A 23,723-nucleotide genomic window follows, 5' to 3' on the forward strand; every position below is an offset into this window, starting at 1 on the left:
CACACACACACACACACACACACACACACACACACACACACACACACGAATGATTCCCCACAGTCAGGAGGGATTGGCCCTGAAATGGGAAGGTGCCAGTGTCCACCCCCTCCAAGCCCTCAATTACCTCTACCTCCACCCCTCTCCCTTGGGGAGACCAGGCTCAAGAACCAGATCCCACTGAACCAATCCCAGAGAGGATGGTCTAAAGATTTTAAATTATTGTAAAAATAAGCCAAGCCAATGGAAGTTCCTCAAAAATGAACAAAACCTCCTCTGTCCTTGGCGCAGAACTTGTCTGTCATTGAGGGGAGGTTCATATGGCCTCTACTTGGGCACCTACCATCTGAACTAAATAACTTGCCCTCTGTTGGCGGTACCCATCACACAATTGCACTCTTCTAGACTCTACCTCCCAACCCCTCAGCAGGAAGCAGATTCAAAGCTGTGGCTTCCCATAATAGGCATGGGCTGTACTGAGATAGCCATATTATCAGGCCCCCATGGGACACATATATTTGTAAGACAGTTGGCAGGGTTAGGCCTCCATTAGGGCCTCCATTAGTCAATACTCAGATTGTAGTTCAGGTTGAGGTTAGGACTCAGCGTTAGCCTGGGGTTAAGACTCAAACTGAGTTGAGGAGTAGGGATGAGTCTATCCCTAGGGCCTAGAGGTTCTTTGTGTAAAGCTAACTAGACTTGTTCAAATCTCGTGCCCCCCCCCACCCCGCAACCTCACCTTGTATGTTAAAACCATTAGGCTAACCTAGAGACTCCCATAGGAGCACAGAGCTAACTGAAAACAGTCTCCTCTGGCCTTGAGTGATAGCACTAGAAATTCCTCTATGGCATTCCTAATGTGTCACAAAAGCATGCTCCAGCCATCATGGTGTGGGAATGAGTCTTCAAGACAGTATCACTGGGAGATAACCTTGACCCTGCCAACCTGTCATTCCCTGTGCCATATACCTGGTGTATTCTAGGATCTAGGGTCCTCCAGCCCATAAATGATGCCTATCCATACAAGGCCACCTCCCCAGCGCCAATTGTCAGCTCACAGTACCAAAGAACAAGCAAAGTCATTGGGAGAAATTCAACCTCCTGCCCAAGGACCCTCCCTCTTTTTCTATGGCTCTATGCCTCAGCAAGGCAGAGAGAATTAAGCATTAATTAGGCACCAGTAATTAAGCATTTGCCAGAATTATAAACATAGAGGCTTGAGTGGCCTGGCTGTTGAGATCTTTGTGGATCCTTGAGCTGGGACACAGCAAGTAGCAAGGCCTCTACCCATGAGAATCCCAGGACTGACCTGGACCAGTATATACAGCTTCTGTTTCATCAAGTTTTGGTGCCAAGAGGCCCGCAGAACCAAGAGACAGAGTCAGTCTTATTCAAGACTTACTCAAAAACTAGCAAGAGTGGAATGCCTCTGGCTTCTGGAGGGAGCTGCCTGGAAGAATGGCTGGCAGCACACGGGGTCATGGCAAGGTCTTTGGACTAAGAGTCAGGACACTTCAGTTTGAGTCTTAGCTCCATCACTGATGAGTGCTGTGGTCATGGGCAAGCGACCTCCACCCTCTGGGCCTCTGTGGTCTCTGAGGTCCCTCTCCAGCTCAGACATTCCATTGTTTTATGATTCTACGTTTCTATGACACTAGATGACAATAGGTGTTTTGGAAAGCTCATTGTTTCTCTGACTTCCTGCAGAATCCATCGAAGCCTTGGGGGTTTCTCAGCTGTCCTCCCCTTCTAAACATCTTAACACAGCAAAGGATTATTGGGATCCATTAAATGACAAAGTGTGGATGGTCAGGCCATAAATCTTATAAGGTCACAACTGGAAAATGTCACATTTGAATTAAGATGAAGGCTAACATTACAGGTCTGTCCAGATTAAGCATGTGAAACTATGAGGACAGCAGTGAGACCACCCACAGAAAGTCAGACACCTCCATGAACATGTGGGAAACTCGCTGTTCCCGAAAGCGAAATGTCAGGGCTGGGAGTAGTAGTGAAAACAACCTCAGTCTAGACACTGCTCTTCTGGAGAGGGGGAGATACAGGCCTCGGAAACGAAGTGGTGGGGCTGGGATACGAAATGAGAACATACGTAGTCGCTCAGACAGTTTCTTGAAGGACAGAGGGAAATGCTCCTCCCGTAAGAGGAGTGGCAAGTTTGAGGCCAACACTGAGAATACCCACCACCAACTAGATGCTGTTGTACAAGAACGGGGAAGGAGAAATCCCCAGAAGCAGCGTAGCAGGACAAGGGTCAGCAGTGAGAACCTCCGCTCCAGCCAGTTGGACCCTGCTTTGCTGGCACAGAGAAGGCGCTGTACCCGCAAACGCAGTGGCAGGGCTGGGGCCAGTAGTGAGAATATACGCATCCAACCAAATGACCCTGCTCTGCCAGAACGAGGGAGACACCATCTGAGAAAGAGAAGCAGTCGAACAGGGGCCAGCAGTGAGAACATCCAGAGGTCAGAGGCTGTTGTGCAGGAGCTGGGAAGGTGTGGTCCCCACAAACGCAATGGCAGAACCAGGAGCAGCAAGGAAAATACTCTTAGCCCGCTCTATACCCCTGTGAAGGAACGGGGAAAACGTGCTTCTCAGAAACAGAGCAGCCGGACTGGGATCAGCAGGGAGAACCCCAACAGTCAGTCTTTCTCCTCTTTGCGAGACTGGGAGAAATGTTCCCGGAAGCAGAGAGCAAGGGTCGGGACCAGTGGGGAGAACATCTGCCTGGAACCCCCCATAAAAGAACGAGGAAGACGCTCACAGAAACGGAGGAACAGGCCTGCCACTAGCAATGAGAACACACATTTTTGGCCAAATGTTCCCATAAAGGAAAGCAGCAAGTGCTGTTCCCAGAAATTCAGCAGCAGATCTGGAGGCAGTGGTGAGAACTTGCAGACCCAATTAGGCATCCCCACAAAAGAACGGGGGAGAGGCCGTCCTCAGAAATCGAGCAACAGAGATGGGGCCCGCAGTGAAAACAGGCAACCCCAAACAGAGGTTGCTATGAAAGAATGGGAGATGTCTCACCACTGGAAGCAGGGTAGCAGAAACATTAGGGCAGGTAATGTGAACACCCAGAGCTGGTCCAGCATGACTAGGCAGGAACGGGGGAGACATTCCCATAAACAGAGAAGCAGGGCTGAGGGAAGTCATGAGAATACCCACAGTAGGTCATTCACACCCCAGCAGGAATGGGGGAGAGGCTATTCCCATAAGCGGAGTGCCAGGACTAGGGCCAGCAGTGAGAATACCCACAGCTGGTCTGATAGCCTCATGCAGGAACCAAAAAAGCCCCATCCCCAAAAGCAAAGTAGCAGGACTAAGATCGGAAGTGAGAAAATGCACGGCTGGTTGGACGGAGTCCTTGTGCAAGAACAAGAGAAACGTTCTTCCCGAAAACCGAGAAGCAGGGCTAGAGTGAGCGGCGGCAACACCCGCATCCAACCAGATGTCATTGGTCAGGAGATGAGGAATTCCTCTTCTCAGAAATGGAGTGGTAAGCCAAAGGCCAACAGGGAGTACTCCCGTAGCCAGTCAGACCCTGTTATGCGTAAGATGGGGAGATGCTGTTCCCACAAGTCAAATACCCGAGATGGGGCAAGCAATGAAAAAATACACAGTCAACTAACCACCACCCTCACACATGAGCAAAGGAGACGTGGTTCCCGGAAGCCAAACAGAAGGCTTGGATTGAGGGAAGAGAACACACAAAGCCAGTCAGAAATCTCCGTGCCCAAACGGGGGAGACACTCCTCCCGAAAACAGAGAGGCAGGCCTAGGGCAGGCAGTGACAATACACACAGTTGGTCAGATGGCTCTTTGCATGAGAGGAGAAAATTTATTCCTCAAAAGCTAAACAAGAGAGCTATGAGTGTTGAGAATGCATACCTCCAGCCAGATACAACAATGTACAATCAGTGGAAACCCTGTCCCCAGAAGCCAGTCATCAGAGCTAACAGTGAGCACAGACACAGTCACCCAGACAGTACCATCTATGATCAATGGAGACTCTGTCCCCAGAAACAAAGCCTCAAGCCTACCTCGGGAGGTGAGACCTCACAGAACCAGTCAAATAGCCTCCCATATGAGCAGAGGAAACTCAATCCTCACAAGTCAAGCATAAAAAGTAGGGTTAATAGTGAGACTGTAAGTCAGTCAGACGCCTTAATAATTGAACAAGAGAAATCCATTCCCACAAAGCTGAGTACCAAGACTGGGGGAAGTGGTGAAACTGGACCCCTCCATCCTGAGACCTCCAAGCAGGAGTTGGGGAAATTCTCTCCCTCAAAGCCAAACTGCAGATCTGCAGCAAGTGGGGAGAACACATGTAGTCACTCAGATACCACCCTGCAGGAGCAGAGTACTCACTGTTTCCAGAAATCAAGTTACCGGGTTGGGATCAGCAGTGAAAATGCACACAGTTGGTCAGACTCAGCTGTGCATGAGTTGGGGAGGGCGGCTCCCTGGAAGTCCACCAGCAGGACTGGGGGGAATGGTGAGAACTTACAGAGCTGGTCGGAAGTCTTCATGCATGAATGGAGGAGGCATTGTCCCTTGGGGAGAAGACTCAGAGTCCAGCTCTCTCCTCTCCGACCAAAAGAGCCGTCATCTCCTCAGCTCTCTACAGTCTCCACGAGGCCCTGATGGCTCTGATAGGAGGAACTCTGGGTCCTTCCTACCTTTGGCCTCATGGGGTTGGCATATCCACACCTACCAAGAGGTGGTAATGTGTTGGTTGACTCTTCCAATCTGCTCAGACAGCTCAAGTGAGTAAGGACAGGGGAAACAAAGGCATGTTTTCGAGGTGCTATTATGAGGCCTGACCAGAGAATTTAATAAGATGAATTTTCCTATAAACACAATTGAGAATTTAATGAGATTCTTCCGTTTGAATTATAAGTCCCTAATATGAGCCAGTCTCTAATTGCCTGAGTGTGTCTGAAGATGACAGCGTGTTTAAGCTTCAGTTTCGCATCTAATCTAAATAAATTAGCAAACAGCCCCAAATCTGGGCCATGACTCATTGATGTGGAGCGCAGTGCAGTCTGTAAGCAGCCACCGTGGGGCTGTCAGCTATGACCAACAAGAGGTCAGCCTGGGTTTCTTCCTCTTCTCTAGTGGATAGGCATATCTCTTCACCAACTCATTCCCCTGGTCAGGGGGAACAGCACAGCAGGAAGCTCTTCTTGGAGAGGGACAGACCTCCAGAAGGTGTTTGAGTCCCTTCCAATTCCTAATGTCCTTATGGGGGATGGAGGAGGGATGTCAACTTCCTAACACCGTTCTCTTTCCTGAGCCCATGAATATTTACATGGTCCTAGATCACAGGTCATGGGTTTAGAGCTAAGAGGGATCTCAAAGGCCAGCCAGTCTAACCTCCTCCATTTACAGATGAGGAAACTGAGGCCCATGAAGTGATTCTCCCAAGGAAACAGAAGTAGTGTCAGAGGTGGGATTTGAACCTAGGTCCTCTGACTCAAAAGCCAGTACTCTCTCTCCACTATATGCTGTGCTGGGATCTGGGTGCCCATTCTAACCCCTTTCCTCTCAGTGTGGGGTTGCAATTTTGCCAGGCAGGAACATGCTCCCAAAGCATCCTCGCTTCCTCTTCTTTGGATATGTGGCATTTGGGATTTTGGGGGCACTGGGTCAGTATTAGATTATGGTTAGGAGTCAACAATCTACCATGAAAGAAAAGGGTATGGAGAACAGAATGGCCCCAGACTTGAGAATCTGAAAATCTGCATTTTAATTTTGGCTTTGCCACTATCTTCCTTGTGACTTTGGACATTCCTCTCTCTGAGCCTCAGTTTCCTCTTCTGGAAAAGGAAAATGATAGTGTTTGCCTTGCCTGCCTCACCAAATCAGATGAGCTAATGTGTATAAGATGTTATTATCGAGGTCAGAAGGTGAGGGCCAGAGTTATATTTTGGAACTGACACCAGAAGGAAAAGTAACGTGCTCCAATGCAGAGTGCCCTGGTCTGGAGTTGGAAGGTCTGTATCTGAACACCATTTCTTCCCCTCCTACCTGTGTGACTTTAGGCAAGTAACTAAACCTCTCTGATCCTCTCTGTCTTCATCTGTAAAATAAAGCAGTTGGATTAGATGAGGCCTCTAAGGTCCCTTTCAACTTGAATTCAGGATTGATCCTTGTATCTTCATCTACAGATCAGTGTCTTAGCTACTCACAGAGCAAACATTTCCCTTATGTGTCCCTCAGTAGAAATCCTACCTCACTGTCCATTTCAGGAGAATCCCTACATTTGAAGCTGGCCACTTTCCTCAATCCATCCATCAAAAGTGTATGGGCCTAAAGAAAAATGTTCCTTCCATTTATTCAACAGGCACTTAAGACCTAGCTCTATTAGCAAGACACTGTGGGATACAAAGGGGAAGAAGCCCCTGAGCTTAAGGAATTTATTTATTCTTTTGGGTACAGCTCCATGCACCAGCTCACCTTCATCAAAAAAGATCCCTACCTCCTAAGTCTGTCCATGCACACAACCCCAGGGGCCCAGAACCTGGCCTCAAAAACCTCAAACTGTTCCTAGACAGTCTCAGAGAGATGGCAAGGCATAGCTGAGGAGGGGCAGAGAAGAGACCAGAGGATCAATGGGAAGAACTCTACAAGGTTTCAGAAAGACTGTGGGGAGATTGAGGAAAGAGGCCAGGGAGTTCCATCAAGCAGGCAGGCAGGTACCAGGAAGACAACCCCAGAAACCAAGAATGCAGGGAATCTAGGGGATATGGCAGGGCTCTGCTTTTATACTCAATGACTACTCTCCAGATCTCTAGGTGTTCTATATGTGCAAGTCTGGTTTCCCCAAATAGACTGTGAGCTCCAAGAGAGCAAGGGCCCATGTCACAGAATCACAGGGAAGGAACTTGCAAGACCATTTAATTCAAGCTACATTTTGTAGAAATCCCTCCACAACATTGTGGATAAATAGTGAGCGAGGCTCTAGTTGAAAATCTTTGAATGGTAAACCCACTTCCTCCTGATAGAACCCGTTCCACGTCTGGAGAACTCTAACTAACTCTAACTAACAGGGGCACCTTCTCTCAGTGTGGGGTCCCCAGGATACTGACCCCAGTATTCAAAGTGCTCTGTGAGTTCTCACCTACCCAAAACCATAGCTCATGATCCCCTAACTCCAGATGTTCGTTTTTCTTTTCTGGCTAGTCAGGAGACATAGTTCAAAGCCAAGGCAATTAGGTAGCATAAGAGGAAAAGCAATATTAGAATATTCTCCCCCCTAAGCCTGGAGCATACATTCCCACAAACACACTTACCCTTGGTGGACGGAGTGGGTACGCATAGGTATTATACATGAGGGCTACACAGGGAGACAATGCATGTGGTCCCATGGCACACATCTAGAGGTGAGTTTCATGCCTCCAGGGATACAGGAGCACTGTTCTCTTCCAGTGATGCAGCTAGAATTTCTGTGATGCAGCTAGCATTTCTCTGATGCCGTAAGACTTACAAAGCACTTCACAAATATTATCTCATTTTCTCTCCAAAACAACCCTGTGAGATAGGTATGGTCCTCATTTCCTCATCCCCCAGGATGAGGAAACTGAGGCAGACAGAAGTAGTGATTTGCGGGGCGGCCAGGTGGCTCAGTGAGTAAGAGCACCGGCTTCAGTGTCGGGATGACCTGGGGATCGAATCTGGGCTCAGATACTTAGCACCACACCCAGAAATAACTGGCTGGCTGTGTAACCTTGAGCAAGTTACTTAACCCCGATTGCTTAAAAAAAAAAAAAGAAGTAGTGATTTGCCCTGGGTCATAAAGCTAGTAAGTATCTGAGCATGGATTTAGACTCAGTTCTTACTGACTGCAGTTTTAGCACTCTTATCTACTGTGCTGCCCATGCCACTCTCAGGAGAGCACTGGGAGTAACATCTCTACTGGGGACGTTTTTTCTGCTGCTCTCATGATGACTGGCTACTGGGCACATAGTGTCAGCTGGGCGTTTCTCCACTAGCCTTTAGTAGTTTCATGGTGACATAGCTTCTGGTTGGTGTTACTCCCCACTGTCTAGAAATTTGTGGGATGCATCTCTTTAGGCCCTTCTAAGCTGTAATCTGTTAGAGTATTATGTCTTTTTCTTTTTTCTTTTTTTTTTTTTTTTGCTTTTTGGAGGGGGGAGGGAAGAACAATTGGGGTTAAGTGACTTGCCCAAGGTCACATGGCTAGTTTTATGTTAAGTATCTGAGGCCAGATTTGAACTCAGGTCCTCCTGACTCCAGGGCCAGTGTTCTATTCACTGTGCCACCTAGCTGCCCCTGTTAGAGTATTGTGATCAAAAACTTTTCCCCATCAGGGCAGATGACAGCTGTCTAGTCATAACAATGTTCAGGGAAGACCAATGCCTCTGGTGTGAAGGTTTGCTGAGCCCTTTTCAGGACTACTCACCCCAAATTTGGTGTCCACTCTTCAACCAGCTGCCATCTGTGGCTCCAAGAAGTTGTAGCATGTGCAGTGGACACACCCTAGTAAAATTGTCTTGGCAGATGTTGAGGGTAGCCAAGAGGCCTCAAACCTGTGGGTAAGTTAGGGAGATGTCTACCCCAAGCATGTGAAGACTTCCCCTGGTGGAATGGGCATGCCAGAACAGTTTGTTCCCATAGACATGGAGAAAGCTGACGCAGGCACTGAGGAACACTTAGAGCATGGTCACACATCCAAGACGCCAAGGTCATCCACTGCATCCCAGACCATTGCCCATTGTCCTGACTTTTATCTTGCCACTGAATTCCATGACTCTGGAAGAGAGAGTGAAGTTGATGACTTTACACACTCTGCCTCACTCAAATCCAATGCAGTCACAAGTCAAGACCCTGTGAACATCATTGGTTCTTTTTGAAGATGAAAGAGGAAACAACACTTACATGAAGCTAACAAAAGCCAGGTACAGTCCCCTAAATTATGAAAATCTTCTTTAACCTGTGTCTTGGGCTGAGTCCTTTGTCTTAGCTGACTATACATAGCTCAGGGTTAAAAATTACTGAGATGGGGGGGGCGGGGCTAGGGGGTGCAGTGAATAGAGCACTGGCCCTGGAGTCAGGAGGACCTGAGTTCAAATATGGCCTCAGACACTTAACGTGACCTTGGGCAAGTCACTTAACCCCAATTGCCCTGCCTTCCCCCTTCCAAAAAGCAAAAAAAAAAAAAAATCCCGAGATCCTTCCAAAGTTTTGAGTCAGAGCAAAAGAGGCAAGAGCGTCATTTTCCAGCAAGCAAACCACCCACTGTGCCTAGTTGTGCTTTCTGGGACCAAGCCAAACAAAGTCTAAGCCTTCTTCCAGGCAACAGTCCTTAAAATACTTATCTCCCCCACAGCATAGCCAAGCACAGAGCTGGGAACATGGTGAGGAGCAGAAAGAGGTTAGTAATCATTTGACTTGAAGTCTAAACTGCTTGTGTGAACCAAGGAGATCCAGGCAGATTGTCCTGGAATATCCCCCTCCCCCAATCTCAAGCAGTACAGAAGTAACCTGCCCCTCAGGGTCCAGCTTAACTTCTTCTATGAACCTCCCCTGGCTATCCCAGCCCACATCCATCTCTCCCTTCTCTTACCATCTATGACAAACAACCCATTACCTATTACAGCACACTACCTGGTCTTGAGTTCATTTTTCCTCTGTGAGTCCTATCTCCCCTAACAAACTCTGAGCTCCCAAAGGTAAGAGCACTGTCTTGTTCATCTCTATACATGCCTCAGATTTGGTGCAATACTGGATATATGGCATGAACTTTGTGAGTGGTTAGGATCCCCAGGTTTTTGTAAGGATTGACCAATCAAGCATATATATATTAAATTCCTACTACATACCAAGTACTATATTAAATGGTTTTGGTCTGCAAGGAGCTCACATTCTATAGGAGAAGAAAATGTTTGTGTGTGTAACGTGTGTACATATGCATATGCAGGTAGGTTTTCCCAGGTGACACTTGAGAAGCTGCAGACCAGGCTCAAGAAACAGGGTACCACCCCATCTCCTCTCATTATATTCCTCTCATCTCTTAATTTCACCTTTTAAGTATCATCCCTTCCTGTTAAATTGGTCCCGTGCCCTCTATCTATGTATACCTGTAAATGTATATACACACATTCATATATGTATTCATATGCCCGCATACCCTCATATAAAGACATATATATATATACATACACATATTTCTAATCCCTTCAACTACTGAGAAAAGTTTCATAAGTTACAATTATTGTTTTTCCATGTAGGAATGTTAATAATTCAACTTTGGCCAGGTGGCTCCCCGATTGCTTCAAAAAAAAAAAGTTCAACTTTTATAAGTTCCTTATGATTTCTTTTCCCTGTTTATCTTCTCATGCTTCTCTTGCTTCTTGTATCTGAATGTCAAATTTTCTATTCAACTCTGGTTTTTTCAGCAAGAATGCTTGAAAGTCCTGTATTCCACTGAACGACCATCTATCTCATACAGAAGAGGCAAGGGAAAATGGTTACAATGGAGGGGAAGAATAGGAAGGCAAAAGGGAATGGGTCAACCTTACTCCTATTGAATCTGGCTTGAGGAGGGAGGGAAATACACACTAAATAGGGGATCTCACCCTCCAGGAGAATAGGGGGGGAAGGGGATGTGAGGGGGGATGATGGAAGGGAGGGCAGGCTGGGGGGGAGGAAAGTTGGAAGCACCCACTTTTGAAAAGGGACAGGATCAAAGTAGAGAATAGAACAAGTGGGAGGTGGGATAGGAGGGAGGGAAATATAGTCAGTCTTTTACAATACATCTACTATGTTATTGTTTTGCATTAGCTGCACATGTACAACCTATACTGAACTGCTTGTCTCCCCAGTGGGGGTGGGTGGCAGGGGGGAAGGGAATGAATCTGGAATTGAAAGTTTTAAAATCAAATATTCAAATATATGTATATATAAAAAAAATAGAAAAAGAGAAAAATAAAAAAATAAAAAGAAAGACCACTGAAACTTAAAAAAAAAAAAAAGAAACAGGGTACCACATTAATGAATTGATTAACCAGTGATGGAGGGCAGGGAAGAAGCCCTTACTGGCTCAGGTTCTGAATTCTGAAAGTTCATATAATGTATGTATATTTATATATATGTATGTATGTGAGAGTATTATACATATATATATAGTATATTCATATATTTAGAGCTAGAAAAGGCTTTGGAAGTACAACCTTATTTAACAGAATAAACTAAGACAGTGATTAAGCGACATACTCAGAATCACATAGCAGGTTTAAGTGTCTGAGGTCAAATTTGAACTCAGTTCTCATTCACTCCAAGTCCAGTTCTTTACATGAAAAAGATACTAGATGATTTGGGAAGAAAGGGCATGAGCAACTAAGGAAAGTCAGTGAGAATGTAGAGGTCAAAGTGCTCAAGAAAACTTCTTTCTCCTTTCCCTAGAGCCCCCTTTGATTTCATGTGCCCTTCCATAGGCTCCTATGTTTCTGGCACCTTCAGTTCCTCCTGAATTCTAAGGTGGAAGAGAGTGACCCCAGCTCCTTATTCAAAGGAAGTAGAAAATCTGAACATTAACCCAGAGTTGGAAGAGACCTTAAGAGGTCACCAACCTCCTCCTTTTACAAATGAGGACACTGAGGCAGAGAGAGTTTAAGTACCCAGGGTCACATAGCAAGTTATTATCTGAGGTGGGTTTTGAACTCAGAACTTTCTGTCTCCAGGTCCAAATCTCTATCCATTACACTTACCCCACCCCCTTTTGCTTTTTGGAACTCGAGTTTGCCTGAATTCTCTATGCATATTAGTAGAAGGGCAAAAACTAGAACCAAGGTCTGTGGGCTCCTTGCTGATGGCTTTTTCCCCACCCCATGGGGGTGTCCTCTTAAATCTTCCTCTTGACCTGGCATCCTCAAGGAATCTCCCCAGTGAAAACGAAAATGAAAACAGTCCATGCCTTCAAGGAGCTTGCAATCTAGATAAACAGGATCGATCTAAGTAAATAAATATAAAGGAAATACAAAATGCTGATAATTACCTGAGGGGATCAGGAAAGTCCTCGTGAAGGAAGTGAGCCTGAGCTGAGCCTTGAAGGCCACTAGGGATTCCAGGAAGTACAGGTGAGGAGGGAGAGCATTCCAATCTGGGGATCTACAAAAGGGCATGGAGTGACTGTCATGCTGAAGAAGCTACAGTTAAGCCACTAAGGAAACCTTGGGCAGCTAGGTAGTTCAATTAATAGAATGCCAGGCCTGGAGTCAGGAAGACTTCATCCTCTCAAGTTCAGATCCAGCCTCAGACACTTACTAGCTGTGTGATCTTGGGCAAGTCACATAGCCCTCTTTGCCTCATTTTCCTCATCTATAAAATGATCTGGAGAAGGAAATGCCAAACTGCTCCAGTATCTTTGATCAGAAAATCACAAAGATCACAAAGAATTGGATGCGGCTAAACAATAAGAAGGAAACCTTATGGTTCAGCTGGATCCTTGAGTTCTGCTTGTGGAATTGGATTTGTCTCTGCACTCTCTCCAGGCTGGCTGTATGTGGCCTTGGTCCCCCCAGTCCTCTGGCCCCCAGTCTTTTCTCTCAAACTCTCATATCCATAGGCTGGACTGGACCTTCATTTCCCCTCCTGCTGACTGTGAGTGAGTGTACCGAGTGTACCGTCCTTGTCAAAGTCAGCTGGCAAAGTCTGCTTTATGCAAATGCTAAATGTGACAATAGAGAATAATTGAAAGGTGTTAAGTAGAAATTGCAAGTAACTGCTGACAGTGCCTGAAAGCTAATGATGCTAATTAAGGTATTCCCAGGGATGGGGCCAGGAAGAAGCCGGATCTGTGGCTTGGAGCTGGCTCCTGCTTGGGGTGCAGTTCTTAGGGAATGTAAATGAGGTGCAGGAAATGTCACTCTCTAATGAGGACGCCCAAACAGCTCGGAGGAGACACCAGGGATGAGTGTAAACTCGGCTGACAGACCAACTGCTGCATTCTGCCTGGGACTTTCCCAGAGCTCCCTCTTCTGTGTTCTCCGAGCTCCCCCTCACAAGCGTTCTGGACTTCCTCTCTCCAGCCTGATGCTGCTTTCCCCTGGGTGGGTGGAGAGAGTGCTGTGACTTGCTGGCTACTCGGAGGGGCAGGGGTTGGACCCTTGGGACTCTGGCAGCCACAGTGACCCTGCTGCGTGAGGGTTGATGTAGAAGCAGCCACTGGGCTGGGAGAGGGATGCCATTGCCCCAGACAACGATGAGGTAATTCTCAAGTGTAAACTCGAGCTGATAAAACCAAATATTCCAGACTTAGAAAGACTTAAACCATTCTCAGCCACCATACCCATAAGGCCACCTGCATTGCTGAGCTCCATGAGAGTGGGATACACACACAAAGCAGTCATGGCCACTTGGGTCAACTCAGGGTGAGAGCTGAGGGACTGAGAAACAGAGATAACAGGAAAGGAAGAGAGATGTGGTAGGAAGGCTAGCATGCCCTGAGGGTGAGCTCTGAAGAGTGGAGTGGTCAAAAGGAGGCAGCATCCTTTCCAAAAACATTTTGAGAAAACCCTGACTTTACATACAAAGTCCAAGAGCTGTGCAGAGTCTGCAAAGTCACTTATGGTCTAAAGGCTGTTGGGGGTCTGACGGACAGTGTGGTCTGAGAGATAATGTGGCCTAACAGCTGGCAGAGCGTGAAACATATTGGGGCCTGAAGGACAGTGATGTACTCTACTGATGTGGGAAGAAGTCGTGTGTTCCCTTCCTGTTTGTTCTATATCATCCTGTCCCTTCCTCCTCTTCTTTACTTTCCTTTTGTATTCCTTTCTTTATCTTCCCCTTCTCTTTTCTTCTCTTCCTATTCCTTTCCTTCTAACATGTTCAGACCGCTTTCTGCTTTCTCACCCTACCCAATCCCAGAGCATCTCTGAGTTGTTTCTACCTCCAGTCTTGTTCTTAGGGAAGCTCAGAGCTCTCCTTAGCCCCCAGCCTAGCCTGAGAGCAGTGCTGCCTAGTGCCCCCAGACTGCTCTGCACCCTACCAGAGCTGGGTCACCAGGACAGGATCTTGGAACATGCCTATTGGCAGGATTACTGCTGATATCCCTCCCTGGAAAGAAGACAATGTCTCAGAGAGGCACATTAACCTTTTCCAAGTTGGACAGTTGGGTACAAGTAGGTTTTCCCAGTGACACTTGAGGTGCTGTATACTAGGCTCAGGAGACAGGGTACCACACTAATGAATTAATTAACCAGGAAAGAAGCCTTCACTGCTTAGGTTCTAAATTCCAGAAGTACGTAAATGCAATATTGTTCTGAACTTCCGAAAAACTATAAAACAGTCTTTGTGACTAGAACACAAGACTGCTTCTGTGGGATATCCCTTTCTCAATCACAATCTGATATGATTATATTATTATACAATCTACTTTGTAAAGCTATGTGGTTTATTAAGCATAGCAAATCCATAAGAACTTCAGTGCTCTCCTGGTGTACATAGATACCCCAAACCTCCAAGCTTTTACTCATCCCACACCCTCAAAAGTCTTGGGCAAGGTCAGGGCAAAAACTTGTGTTTCTGGGACCTGCTTCAGGCTCATTATTTAAGTCAGGAAGAAAGGGGGCAGGGCATGGAAGGTCTGAAGGTAGATGGTCTTGCAGCCTTCCCACCAACTGCTGAGATTTCATGGCAGCTGCTAATCCATTCCTACTCTGACTCCATCCTTGCCATGTCACTCTAGTCCCTGGCAGCCTAATGCAACATGGAAAATCAGGAATCCCTGTCACTGGTCTTGGCTAAAGCGTCTAGAGTCTTGGGATCATAGATGTAGAGCTGGAAAAGCCCTCTGAGGTTATCTAGTACAGATAAGGAAACAGGGCCAAGAAGATGAAGCAACCTGCTCGAAGTCACACAGGTATGAGTGTCAGAGAATTTGGGGCACCACAGTGACAGCATCAGTGTCTGTATGGCCCCTGGCTAGTGTCTGCTCCTCTCTCTGCTCCTGGCCACCACCTGAATGGTGGGCTAAAAAGGGAAGGGTTTGAATCTCAAGGGCAGAGAGTAAAAAGAAAAATGAACAATCTGGTCCACCTATATACTAGACTCTTCATGTCCTCAGACCTATCCTGAGGTCTCTGGACCATCTTGAGTCCACACTCATATCCCCTGACTCTCCACCCCCTCCAGCCATAGCTTGCAACACATCTGGTTGGTAGAAAGATGGAGAAATGGCAACAGAGATAGAACTCCCAAAGGGAGGGGCAGTTCTCAGGAACCATATCACTCCTCACTCTCTTTAAGTCATCATTATTTACCTCTGTACCCAGGGGGAAAATAATGATGATTTAAATAGACAAGAGGGCAATGAATGGGCACTGGTTACATAGATTTTTCAGGCCAATTTAATCTGGAATTACCTATAACACATGACACAGCCAAAAATTCAATTCAAGCCAATGCAGAAATTCAGACTGCTTCCCCCACCCTGCCTCCAGCAACTCATTTATTCCTAGGCCAAGTGGAACTCAGGTGCAGAAGGTGAGTGAGGAGCATGTGGAGTGTGCATTTATTAAGATGGAGCCCCCATGTCTCCCCACAAGCCCAGGTATTCCCAAAGCATAATGATTTTCTTTTTGAAATTCCAAGTCATCCCAGAGTGGCTTCCCCCTTCTCTCACTTGATGTATGTCAAACAGCTATAGTGCACAGTATGATTTCCCTACTTCAGGTAAAACTCATCTCTAAAGTCCTTCTATAGGCCTTCTCCCCACCACCTCTACCCCAGCATAGAGAAAATGGGGCCTTCGCTTGCATCCCTAAAATCTAAAAGGCATCACAGACCCCTCAGCAGCCCCCCTCCCTGTTGATAAATAGGAAACGTTTAAATAACACACGGTGAAGAAAAACAGCAATAGATGAAAACTACAGAACATGAAATACTCTTTGGCAGCCCCGATAACTCATGTCATATTTATTATCATTGGCACACACTCATCTCCTCCTGTTTGTGAGTCTGTTTTGCTATTAATGTAGTCTGTCCAAAAAGAGAAAATGGCTGTTTATTTCTTAATGTGTAGGGGGCGGGGTGGGAATAAAGAATTCCCTTGTGGATTTTTAACGAGTTATATTGAGAAGACCCAGCAAACTGTGGGGAAAGAAAATGCAGGTGATCCAGGGATCCAGGGAGTGCCTATGAGGGAACGCTGCTGCCATTAGATCATGGCTGCTTCTTGCATGGCTGGATATCTCACCTCTCCCCAGTCATTCCTTTCTCCCCACAAAGGCTCAACCTGCTGTGACTTAGTCCAGAACTTCCTAGTGAAGAGGAGCCAAGTTCACACAGGCCCTCGAGTCCAGCCTCCAGGGAGCTTTCCGTGGTACCATTCCAAGAGAAACTGCCACTCTCTTCTAATTGCACTTGCGTGTTAATTTTCTTCATAAAATGTGGCACCTTGAACTTAATGCAATACCCTAGATCTGGTCCAGCCAGAGATCTGAGTGTCACTTCCATGCAGATGATTGCCACATCTACATATCAAGCCTTCATCTCTCTCCAGTCACATCATCGGTTGCCTGCATGTGCCACAGGCATCTCTCTCAGTATGTCCAAAACAGAAGTCCATAAAATCCATCTGTCCTTCTGCTTTCCCTAATTCCATTATGGACACCACCTAGCTTTGGAACCTCATAGTCATCCTCAAGTTTGCACTATCACGTTCCCATTTGCATTAAGTTGCCAGGTCTTGTCAATTCTATCTCCATAAAATTGCTGACATCTGTTCCTTTCTCTCTATTCAAACAGCAACCATCCTAATTCAGTACCTCATTACCTCTTTCTTAGACCATTATAAGAGCCCACTAATTGATCTCCCTGTTTCCGGTGTCTCCCTTCTCCAATCCATCCTCCATTTAATTGATAAATATATATTCCTAAAGCACAGACCTATCCATGTCATTCACTGTACAAGAAGCTTCACTGGTTCCCTATTGCCTTTAGGTCAAAATACAAACTCCTCTTTTGGGCAATTAGAATCCTTCATGATCTGCATCCAACCTATTTTTTTCTGAACTAATTTCACCCTATTCCCCCTCATGCATTTGACATTGCAGCCAGACTGGCCTATTTACAATTTCCCCATGCTAAGACATTCCATCTCCTGCCTTCATGCCTTTGTATGGGCTTTCTCCATGCCAGGAACCCCCTTCCTCCTCACCTACACCTCCTGGAATACTTACCTGCCTTTAAGGCTCAGCTCAAATGCCATCTCTTACAAGGAACTTTTCTTCATCTCCCAAGTTATTACTATTCTTCCCCTGCAAAGTATTTTGTATTTATTTTGAAGATCTTTTGTATTTACTTATCTGTGCACATGTTGTTTTCCCTCAGTTGAATATAAATTCATTTTTGTCATTTTATCTCCAGGACCTAGAACAGTTCCTGGAACACAGTAGATACTTAATAAATACTTGTTGATTGGACTTGGATTAGAGATCACTATGCCTTTTATAATTCAGCCTATGCTTTTTTTTTTTTTGGCTGCTATATCACCATTAATTTTTGCTGAGTTTGCAGTCTCTAAACCTCCCAGAAATTTTACACATAGGATTTTTTTTTTTTGGCCTGGCCATACCTCCATCCATATGCAGTTGGTTTTTTAAACCCAAGATTTATCTCTGTGTTCTCAGCAATGTTCCTACACAGTAGAAATTTGAATGTTTGGTGAATGACTGAAACAATTATGTTAAATAATGCTCCAGGTTTATTTCTTGGCCAATTGAATAGGATTCCCAATACCACCAATCAGTAGACATTTGGTGTGCCCCAGGTTAAGTGTAGGAGGATTAAAGGAGTAATTACAGTTGTTTTCCCTTGAAGACTTAAGAAATAGTTAGAGAAACAAGATAGAGGTGCACAAAGCAATCAAAGATGGCTCCCTTAAGGTGGTAGGACCTGAACTCATCCCCAGAAGCATAGCATTTGGAAAGGCAGAGAGCAGCAGCCAGGGGGTACAGCGGATTGAGCACTGGCTCTGGAGTCAGGAGGACCTTAGTTCACATCTAACCTCAGATACTAACAAGCTGTGTGACCCTAGGCAAGTCACTTGACCCCGATTGCCTCAAAAAACATTTAAAAGAAAGAAGGAAAAAGTCGAGAGGCTAGGGGACTCCCATGCTTACACAAAAGATTCCTGTAGACATGTTACCCTCCCTGCTTTTTCCATTCTTCACACAAGTTTCAATCATGCATGTTTTCATTTCCTGGTAGCTATGGATCCTGACCCTCAGGTCAATAAGGGGAAAGGATTCCGTGTCCTTAGTTCAGACCTGCCAGGTTGAAGAAAGATGGTAGATCATTCAATATATACCTGACTGAATGTAACCCTTTAATGAACTGGGGCAGAGATAATTTACATTCTCTTAAACTATGCTTAGGGCTGTAAAGTTTGGTTATTAGTAAGGTTTTGGTTATTAGTTCCTGTAAGGTTTGGTTATTAGTAATCCTTTGCCCTGTGTCATTTTGAGGAGATTGAGGACTCACTCACATGCGAAACATGTATGAGGCCTACTAGGATGAGAGAAATGGTGTGGTAATAAATGCTGGTAGTGATAGAGGGGCAGCTAGATGGCACGGTGCCAAGCCTGGAGTCAAGAAGACCTAAATTCAAATCTTGTCTCAGAAACTTAGTAGCTGTCTGATCCTGGGCATGTCACTTAACCCTGTTTTGCCTCAGTTTCCTCATCTATAAAATGAACTGGAGAAGGAAATGTGTCTTTGCCAAGAAAACCCTAACTGGGGTCATGAAGAGTCAAATACAACTGAAATGATGAACAAGTAGAAGGAAATGTGTCTTTGCCAAGAAAACCCTAACTGGGGTCATGAAGGGTGAAATACAACTGAAATGATGAACAAGTGGTGGTGCCGGTGACTGGCTAGAGTGATTTTGATGATGTTGATAGTGATAATGGTGGTCATAGTCACGTGACCCCAGTGATGACTGACGTCAGGTGGTGGTGGTGGTGAGGAGAGTGATAGCAGTGATAGTGCTGATAGCAGCAGTGATAATGGAGATGATTCAATAGTAGTGGGGGTAATGGTAGTAATTATCATGATGATGTAAATAGGGATAATGGTGTTGAGTCCTTGGTTTTTGGAGATAGACCAGGGCTCCCTCTCTGGACAAGGCTGGAAGCATAGCATCCACTCCTAGGTCCAATCCAACGCTGACTGGCATGGAGACCTTCTCCTGCTCCACTTTGCTGCTGTGGGCCATTTTGTCCTTCCTTGGGGAGCCTGGGGGCTCTCCATTACCAGAGCTCTGTGGTGGTGATAATCTTGACTGATGCTCTGGGACTTTTGTCCAAGGATCATCTCCTCTTCTTCCCATGTTTCTCTCCAGAGTCCTGACATACAAACTGGTACAACAACCATATAATCATCCAGTCTCGACCCCCACCTACAGGGCAATCCACACTGTGAGTCCTGAGATCAGTCTATTCCCCAAAGCCAGGCAATCATTGTACAGACCCAGCACAATTGACTTGACCCCAGGATACACATAGATTACAACTTTTATCTCTCAGGGGATCTGGGTATTGTAACATTTATCCAAATTACTCACAGAAAAGCAGTTTCCTCTGGGGGAAGTATCTTGGAATATTGGATATGGTGCTAAGAGTTGTCTCTACTCAAAGACAGATATAGTGCCTCTGACCTGCTTTAATCTAACTCTGTTTAGTTTCATTTGGATTCTTTATGAGAAGGCTCACAGTTCCTAAGCTCACTTGCCTTTTTTACCAATGGACTCTCATTTCCCAGCAAACTATCTCACTGAGTCTCAAAGAAGTGAGATTCAGTTATTTGACGCTCCAGATAAATTCCTTACTGGGTTTTTCCCAAGGGAAGAGTTTTCTTTCTCAAAGGAGCAATTGTGAATAGCCCTTCTGCAAACCATTATGACCCAGCTGAGTTACCGCATGAAAATGAACTTCACTTCCTGGCAATAGCAAGGAGTGTGATCCTGAAATCCTAAGTGGTAAAGCTTTTGTGTCCTCTATAGACCAAATGTTTCAAATATGGCCTCCTCTCCCTGCTCTTCCCCAAAACTGCATCATCAGAAGAAACAGGGATAGTTATTCTGTAAATAAGTGAGCTAGGAGAGATAAAGGGTCTTACTTGGGGTTGTACACAAATCACAAATAAAGCCCAGATGAAAAATGTGGGTCTCTTGCCTCTCAGCCAATGACTTTCTTTCTTCCATAACCTATCTTTCCATTCCTCCAATTCTTTCTGATTCTGCCAAAGCATCCCCCTTGGAAGTTTCCTTTGATCGGATCTCCAAGGCTTTAGTCTTTTCAGAAGGGAGATTTCTAAATCAGAACACCTGTACGATGCCTTTCTTCACCGTATTTAAGCAGTGCAGATTGATACGGGGACATCACAGACAGAGCGTGCATTTGTCTCACTTCACTCCCCTTTGTTCACTCTCCATTCCAGCCAAATTGACCTGATAGCTGTTCCTAATTTCTAACATTCCATGTGCAAGTGGTCCCCCAGGTCTGTAATGAACTCTCTTATCTCTGCCTTCTAGAATCCCTAATTCCCTTCAGATGGCACAGATCAGGTTCCATCTCCTAATCTCTCCAATTGTAAGTGTTCTCTCCCTTTTTGAAATTGTTTTGCATATGTTTTGCATTTACTCAGATGTGTACATTTCATCTCCTTCATCAAAAATGTAAGCTCCTTGTGGACTGTTTTTTTTTCCTCTTAATATCTCCAGGTTCTAGCTTGGTATCTTATATATGATAAGTATCTAATAGATGTTTGGTGAATTGGATTGAGGTGACATTTGTCTGATTAATGAGAAGCTGGAGAGAGGTTACTCAAAAGTGACAAAGTTGGGTCATTTGGAAGTTAAGTTTCAGTTTTCCACAAAAAAGTAGATTTCTCAACCCCACGCCTGGCTCAATTCGGTATAACTAGTTTGCTCTGGGATGAATATGTAAATATGCAAATTGTCATCTCTACATGTTGACAAAATTGACAGCCAAAGCAAATCTCTGGATCTGTGACACTGCTTAGGAGAAATGATTTAACAACTGCAGTCTCCAGAAGGAAATATGATGGAGTGAGCCCATGACTCTAGCCGCAATCAGAGCTGTAAAACAAGGGCTTTAGCTAAAGGCATCTGTAATTACGCTGTTACCAGAAGACACACCACAGGCATGGGAGTCATTATGCATGAGGAGCCCACAATAGCAAGCTTGCAAGGGATGATAACAGTGATAAAGGGGCTGATGCTATAGATCGTGATACAGATGGTGATAATGGACATGGTAATATGACGGTGTTGACCGTGCTGCTGCTACTGATGGTGATGCCAAAAACAGTGATGGTGCTATTCATGATGCTGCTGATGATAGAGGGTACATTTGCCATATTCTGAGATTGAGAAATTATTCCTATATAGAACCAAGTCAGGAGATCTGACTTTTGCAAATGAGTGTCTCCCTCCCAGACTGCAGCATAGCATCATGGGAAAACAGCAACAATACTAGATTTGGAGCTGGAAGACTTGAGTTTTAATTCCAATTCTATCACTTATTTCCTGGGTCATCTTGAGAAAGTCAGTTTCCCACTCTGGGCCTTAGTTTCCCCATTTGTAATGTAAGGGAATTGGACGAGATGATCTCAAAGGCTTCTTCCAGCTCTATGTTCTGTGCTCCCATAAATCTTCTCTTTAATGTAGTAGCATCCCTTCATCCTTGTCTACCCGAGTGCCCCTCCAAAAGCCGACCACATATGGATGTGTGGGAGATGCCCATGCATTTCAGTTTTAGTTCCAGCGGACTCTAAGGTGGAGTCTGGGTATATAAAGCCACTTCTTGTGTCCCGAGCACCAAAGAAAAACCACAGCAAGGGAGCAGGGAGAATGGCTCTGAAACCCAGGAGCTGCTTAGTCCTTCCCTCCCTCAGTCAAGAAGCTTTTATTGGAGGCCTATTGTGCTAAAGGCACCTGTGGGGATACAGACAGTCCTTGCTCTCATGGAACTCCTGGCTTAGTTGGAAAAGCAAGTCAGCCATGCTTACATGAAAAGGTAAACATAATAAAGGCTGAAGGTCAGAGGAGGGAGAAATGACTGCACTGAAGTAGTCAGGGAGGGGGTCAGACTTGAACTGCACCTTAAAGAATGCCTAGAGTTTGGATGGGCAGGGAAGAGGAGGTGGGGAGGGTATGCCCAGTAGGGTAAAGAGCAAAACTGGAAATTCTAATAAACCCAGTGGGGTGGGAGTGAAAGGTGAAGGTGCAAGGAGGCTGGTCCAGATGAGCAGGAAAAAAGAACTATGGAAGTGAGGTTGGACAGAGGGGAAAGGCAGCTGCTTCTCGTGGATCTGTTCTATCCAGCCATAGATCTGGAATTTTTGAGGTCCCTTCTTGTGCTACAGAGGGGGTAAGTACAGGAGAATAGTTTGTATTGTGGGACTGGGAGAGGATGCAAACCATTTAAGCCTTTGTGGTCTTTTGAGGTAATGTCAATAATCATGTAAGATACAAATGGCTTAAGTCATGTGAATATAAAAATTGCTTATGTGGGGCATCAAGAGTTATGACCAGAAGTCTGATCCCATCCCTTAATAAATATTAGTAATAGCCTAGATATCTACAGTGTTCTGGGTTTTACAAAGCACTTCCCATCATAACAACCCTGAAAAGGAAGGAGTATTTGGATTATTATCCTCATTGTACAGATGAGTAAACTGAGGCTCAGAGATCTCACTTCAGTGAGTTGTGTAGCTAATAATTGTCAGAGCTGGGGCTCAAACTCCGGGACTGGTAGTCTTCCATTATGCCTTATGCCATCTGAGGACAGGAAGAAAAATGCCACTCAAAAGTGTTATTTAGCACAAATAGCCACTTAGATCCCTCTTGATTATGGGCCCAGTTTTTCTTCTCTTTGGAAGCAGTAGAGACTATGGGAGTATGCCTGGCAACTTTACCTGGCACGGGGAGACCCGTGGCTGGCTCGGTGCCAGGCCCCCTGTCGCTGTAGCCATTTATTAAGCAGACTTTCTTGGACGTGGGCAGAAACGAAGCCTGTTTGCTTGTGGCCGGTGCTTGTGCACCCTTGTGCACATGCAAGGCCCATAGGTAAGGATGGCCTAATAACCATGTTCTTTTCTTTGTTCTCTTTTCAGGAGTGAAATATAATGCTCAGCACCACCGAAACGTAAGTTTTGCTGCTGCCAAGGGAAAGTAGCTAGGGCCTTTCTAAGCCATGAATTTCACCTTTCCTCATGCACAGCTGCTCTGGGTCCGGCTAATAGAGGCTGTCTATCTTAGGTGGGTGGAGAACCCCAGGAAACTGCAGTAGGTAAGAAGAACTGGGATCTAGTGAGACTCCTCCACCTAGTGGCTCCCTTGATAATTGCAGCCGCTAGCAGAGCCCATTCTAATACAGACATCCACAGGGTCCTGGGCAGGGACCCTTGTGGGCCTCAGGTGGAGGGTCCCCTCAACCAGCCCACTTACCCACATAAAAATTCATCTCACTGTCTTCCCCAGTTAACTTAGAAACTTATTAGCATCGGAGACAAGAAGTAAAATGTTAATCCAAGTCCTGGCCCAAATAATCCAGATAACCATACAAAATTGTCATTTGCCTTTACATGCTTCAGTTTCCCCTTATGTAAAATGAGAGTTATCATTTCTCCCTGATCCCAAAAGGAGAAACAGACTT

At 45.5% G+C, this 23,723-nt stretch overlaps 1 protein-coding gene and 2 long non-coding RNA genes across 4 annotated transcripts in view; 2 read left to right on the top strand and 1 right to left on the bottom strand.

Annotated features, from left to right (window-relative positions):
- LOC138157148 (uncharacterized) overlaps positions 1–23,723 on the top strand; it is a 470,623-nt gene that overhangs the window by 287,274 nt on the left and 159,626 nt on the right. The window lies entirely within an intron of this gene.
- Positions 1–23,723, top strand: part of CHST8 (carbohydrate sulfotransferase 8) — a 221,028-nt gene that overhangs the window by 184,851 nt on the left and 12,454 nt on the right. Inside the window, exon 3 of the mRNA XM_069082645.1 lies at positions 23,182–23,213. Coding sequence (XP_068938746.1) covers positions 23,182–23,213 — 32 coding nt within the window. The remainder of the gene's footprint in view (positions 1–23,181; positions 23,214–23,723) is intronic.
- Positions 1–23,723, bottom strand: part of LOC138157150 (uncharacterized) — a 138,952-nt gene that overhangs the window by 36,865 nt on the left and 78,364 nt on the right. The window lies entirely within an intron of this gene.

This window comes from Petaurus breviceps, unplaced genomic scaffold, assembly GCF_028583685.1.
Source record: "Petaurus breviceps papuanus isolate PSGF00001 unplaced genomic scaffold, PetGlider_PUasm1.0 171, whole genome shotgun sequence".
Taxonomy (NCBI): domain Eukaryota; kingdom Metazoa; phylum Chordata; class Mammalia; order Diprotodontia; family Petauridae; genus Petaurus; species Petaurus breviceps.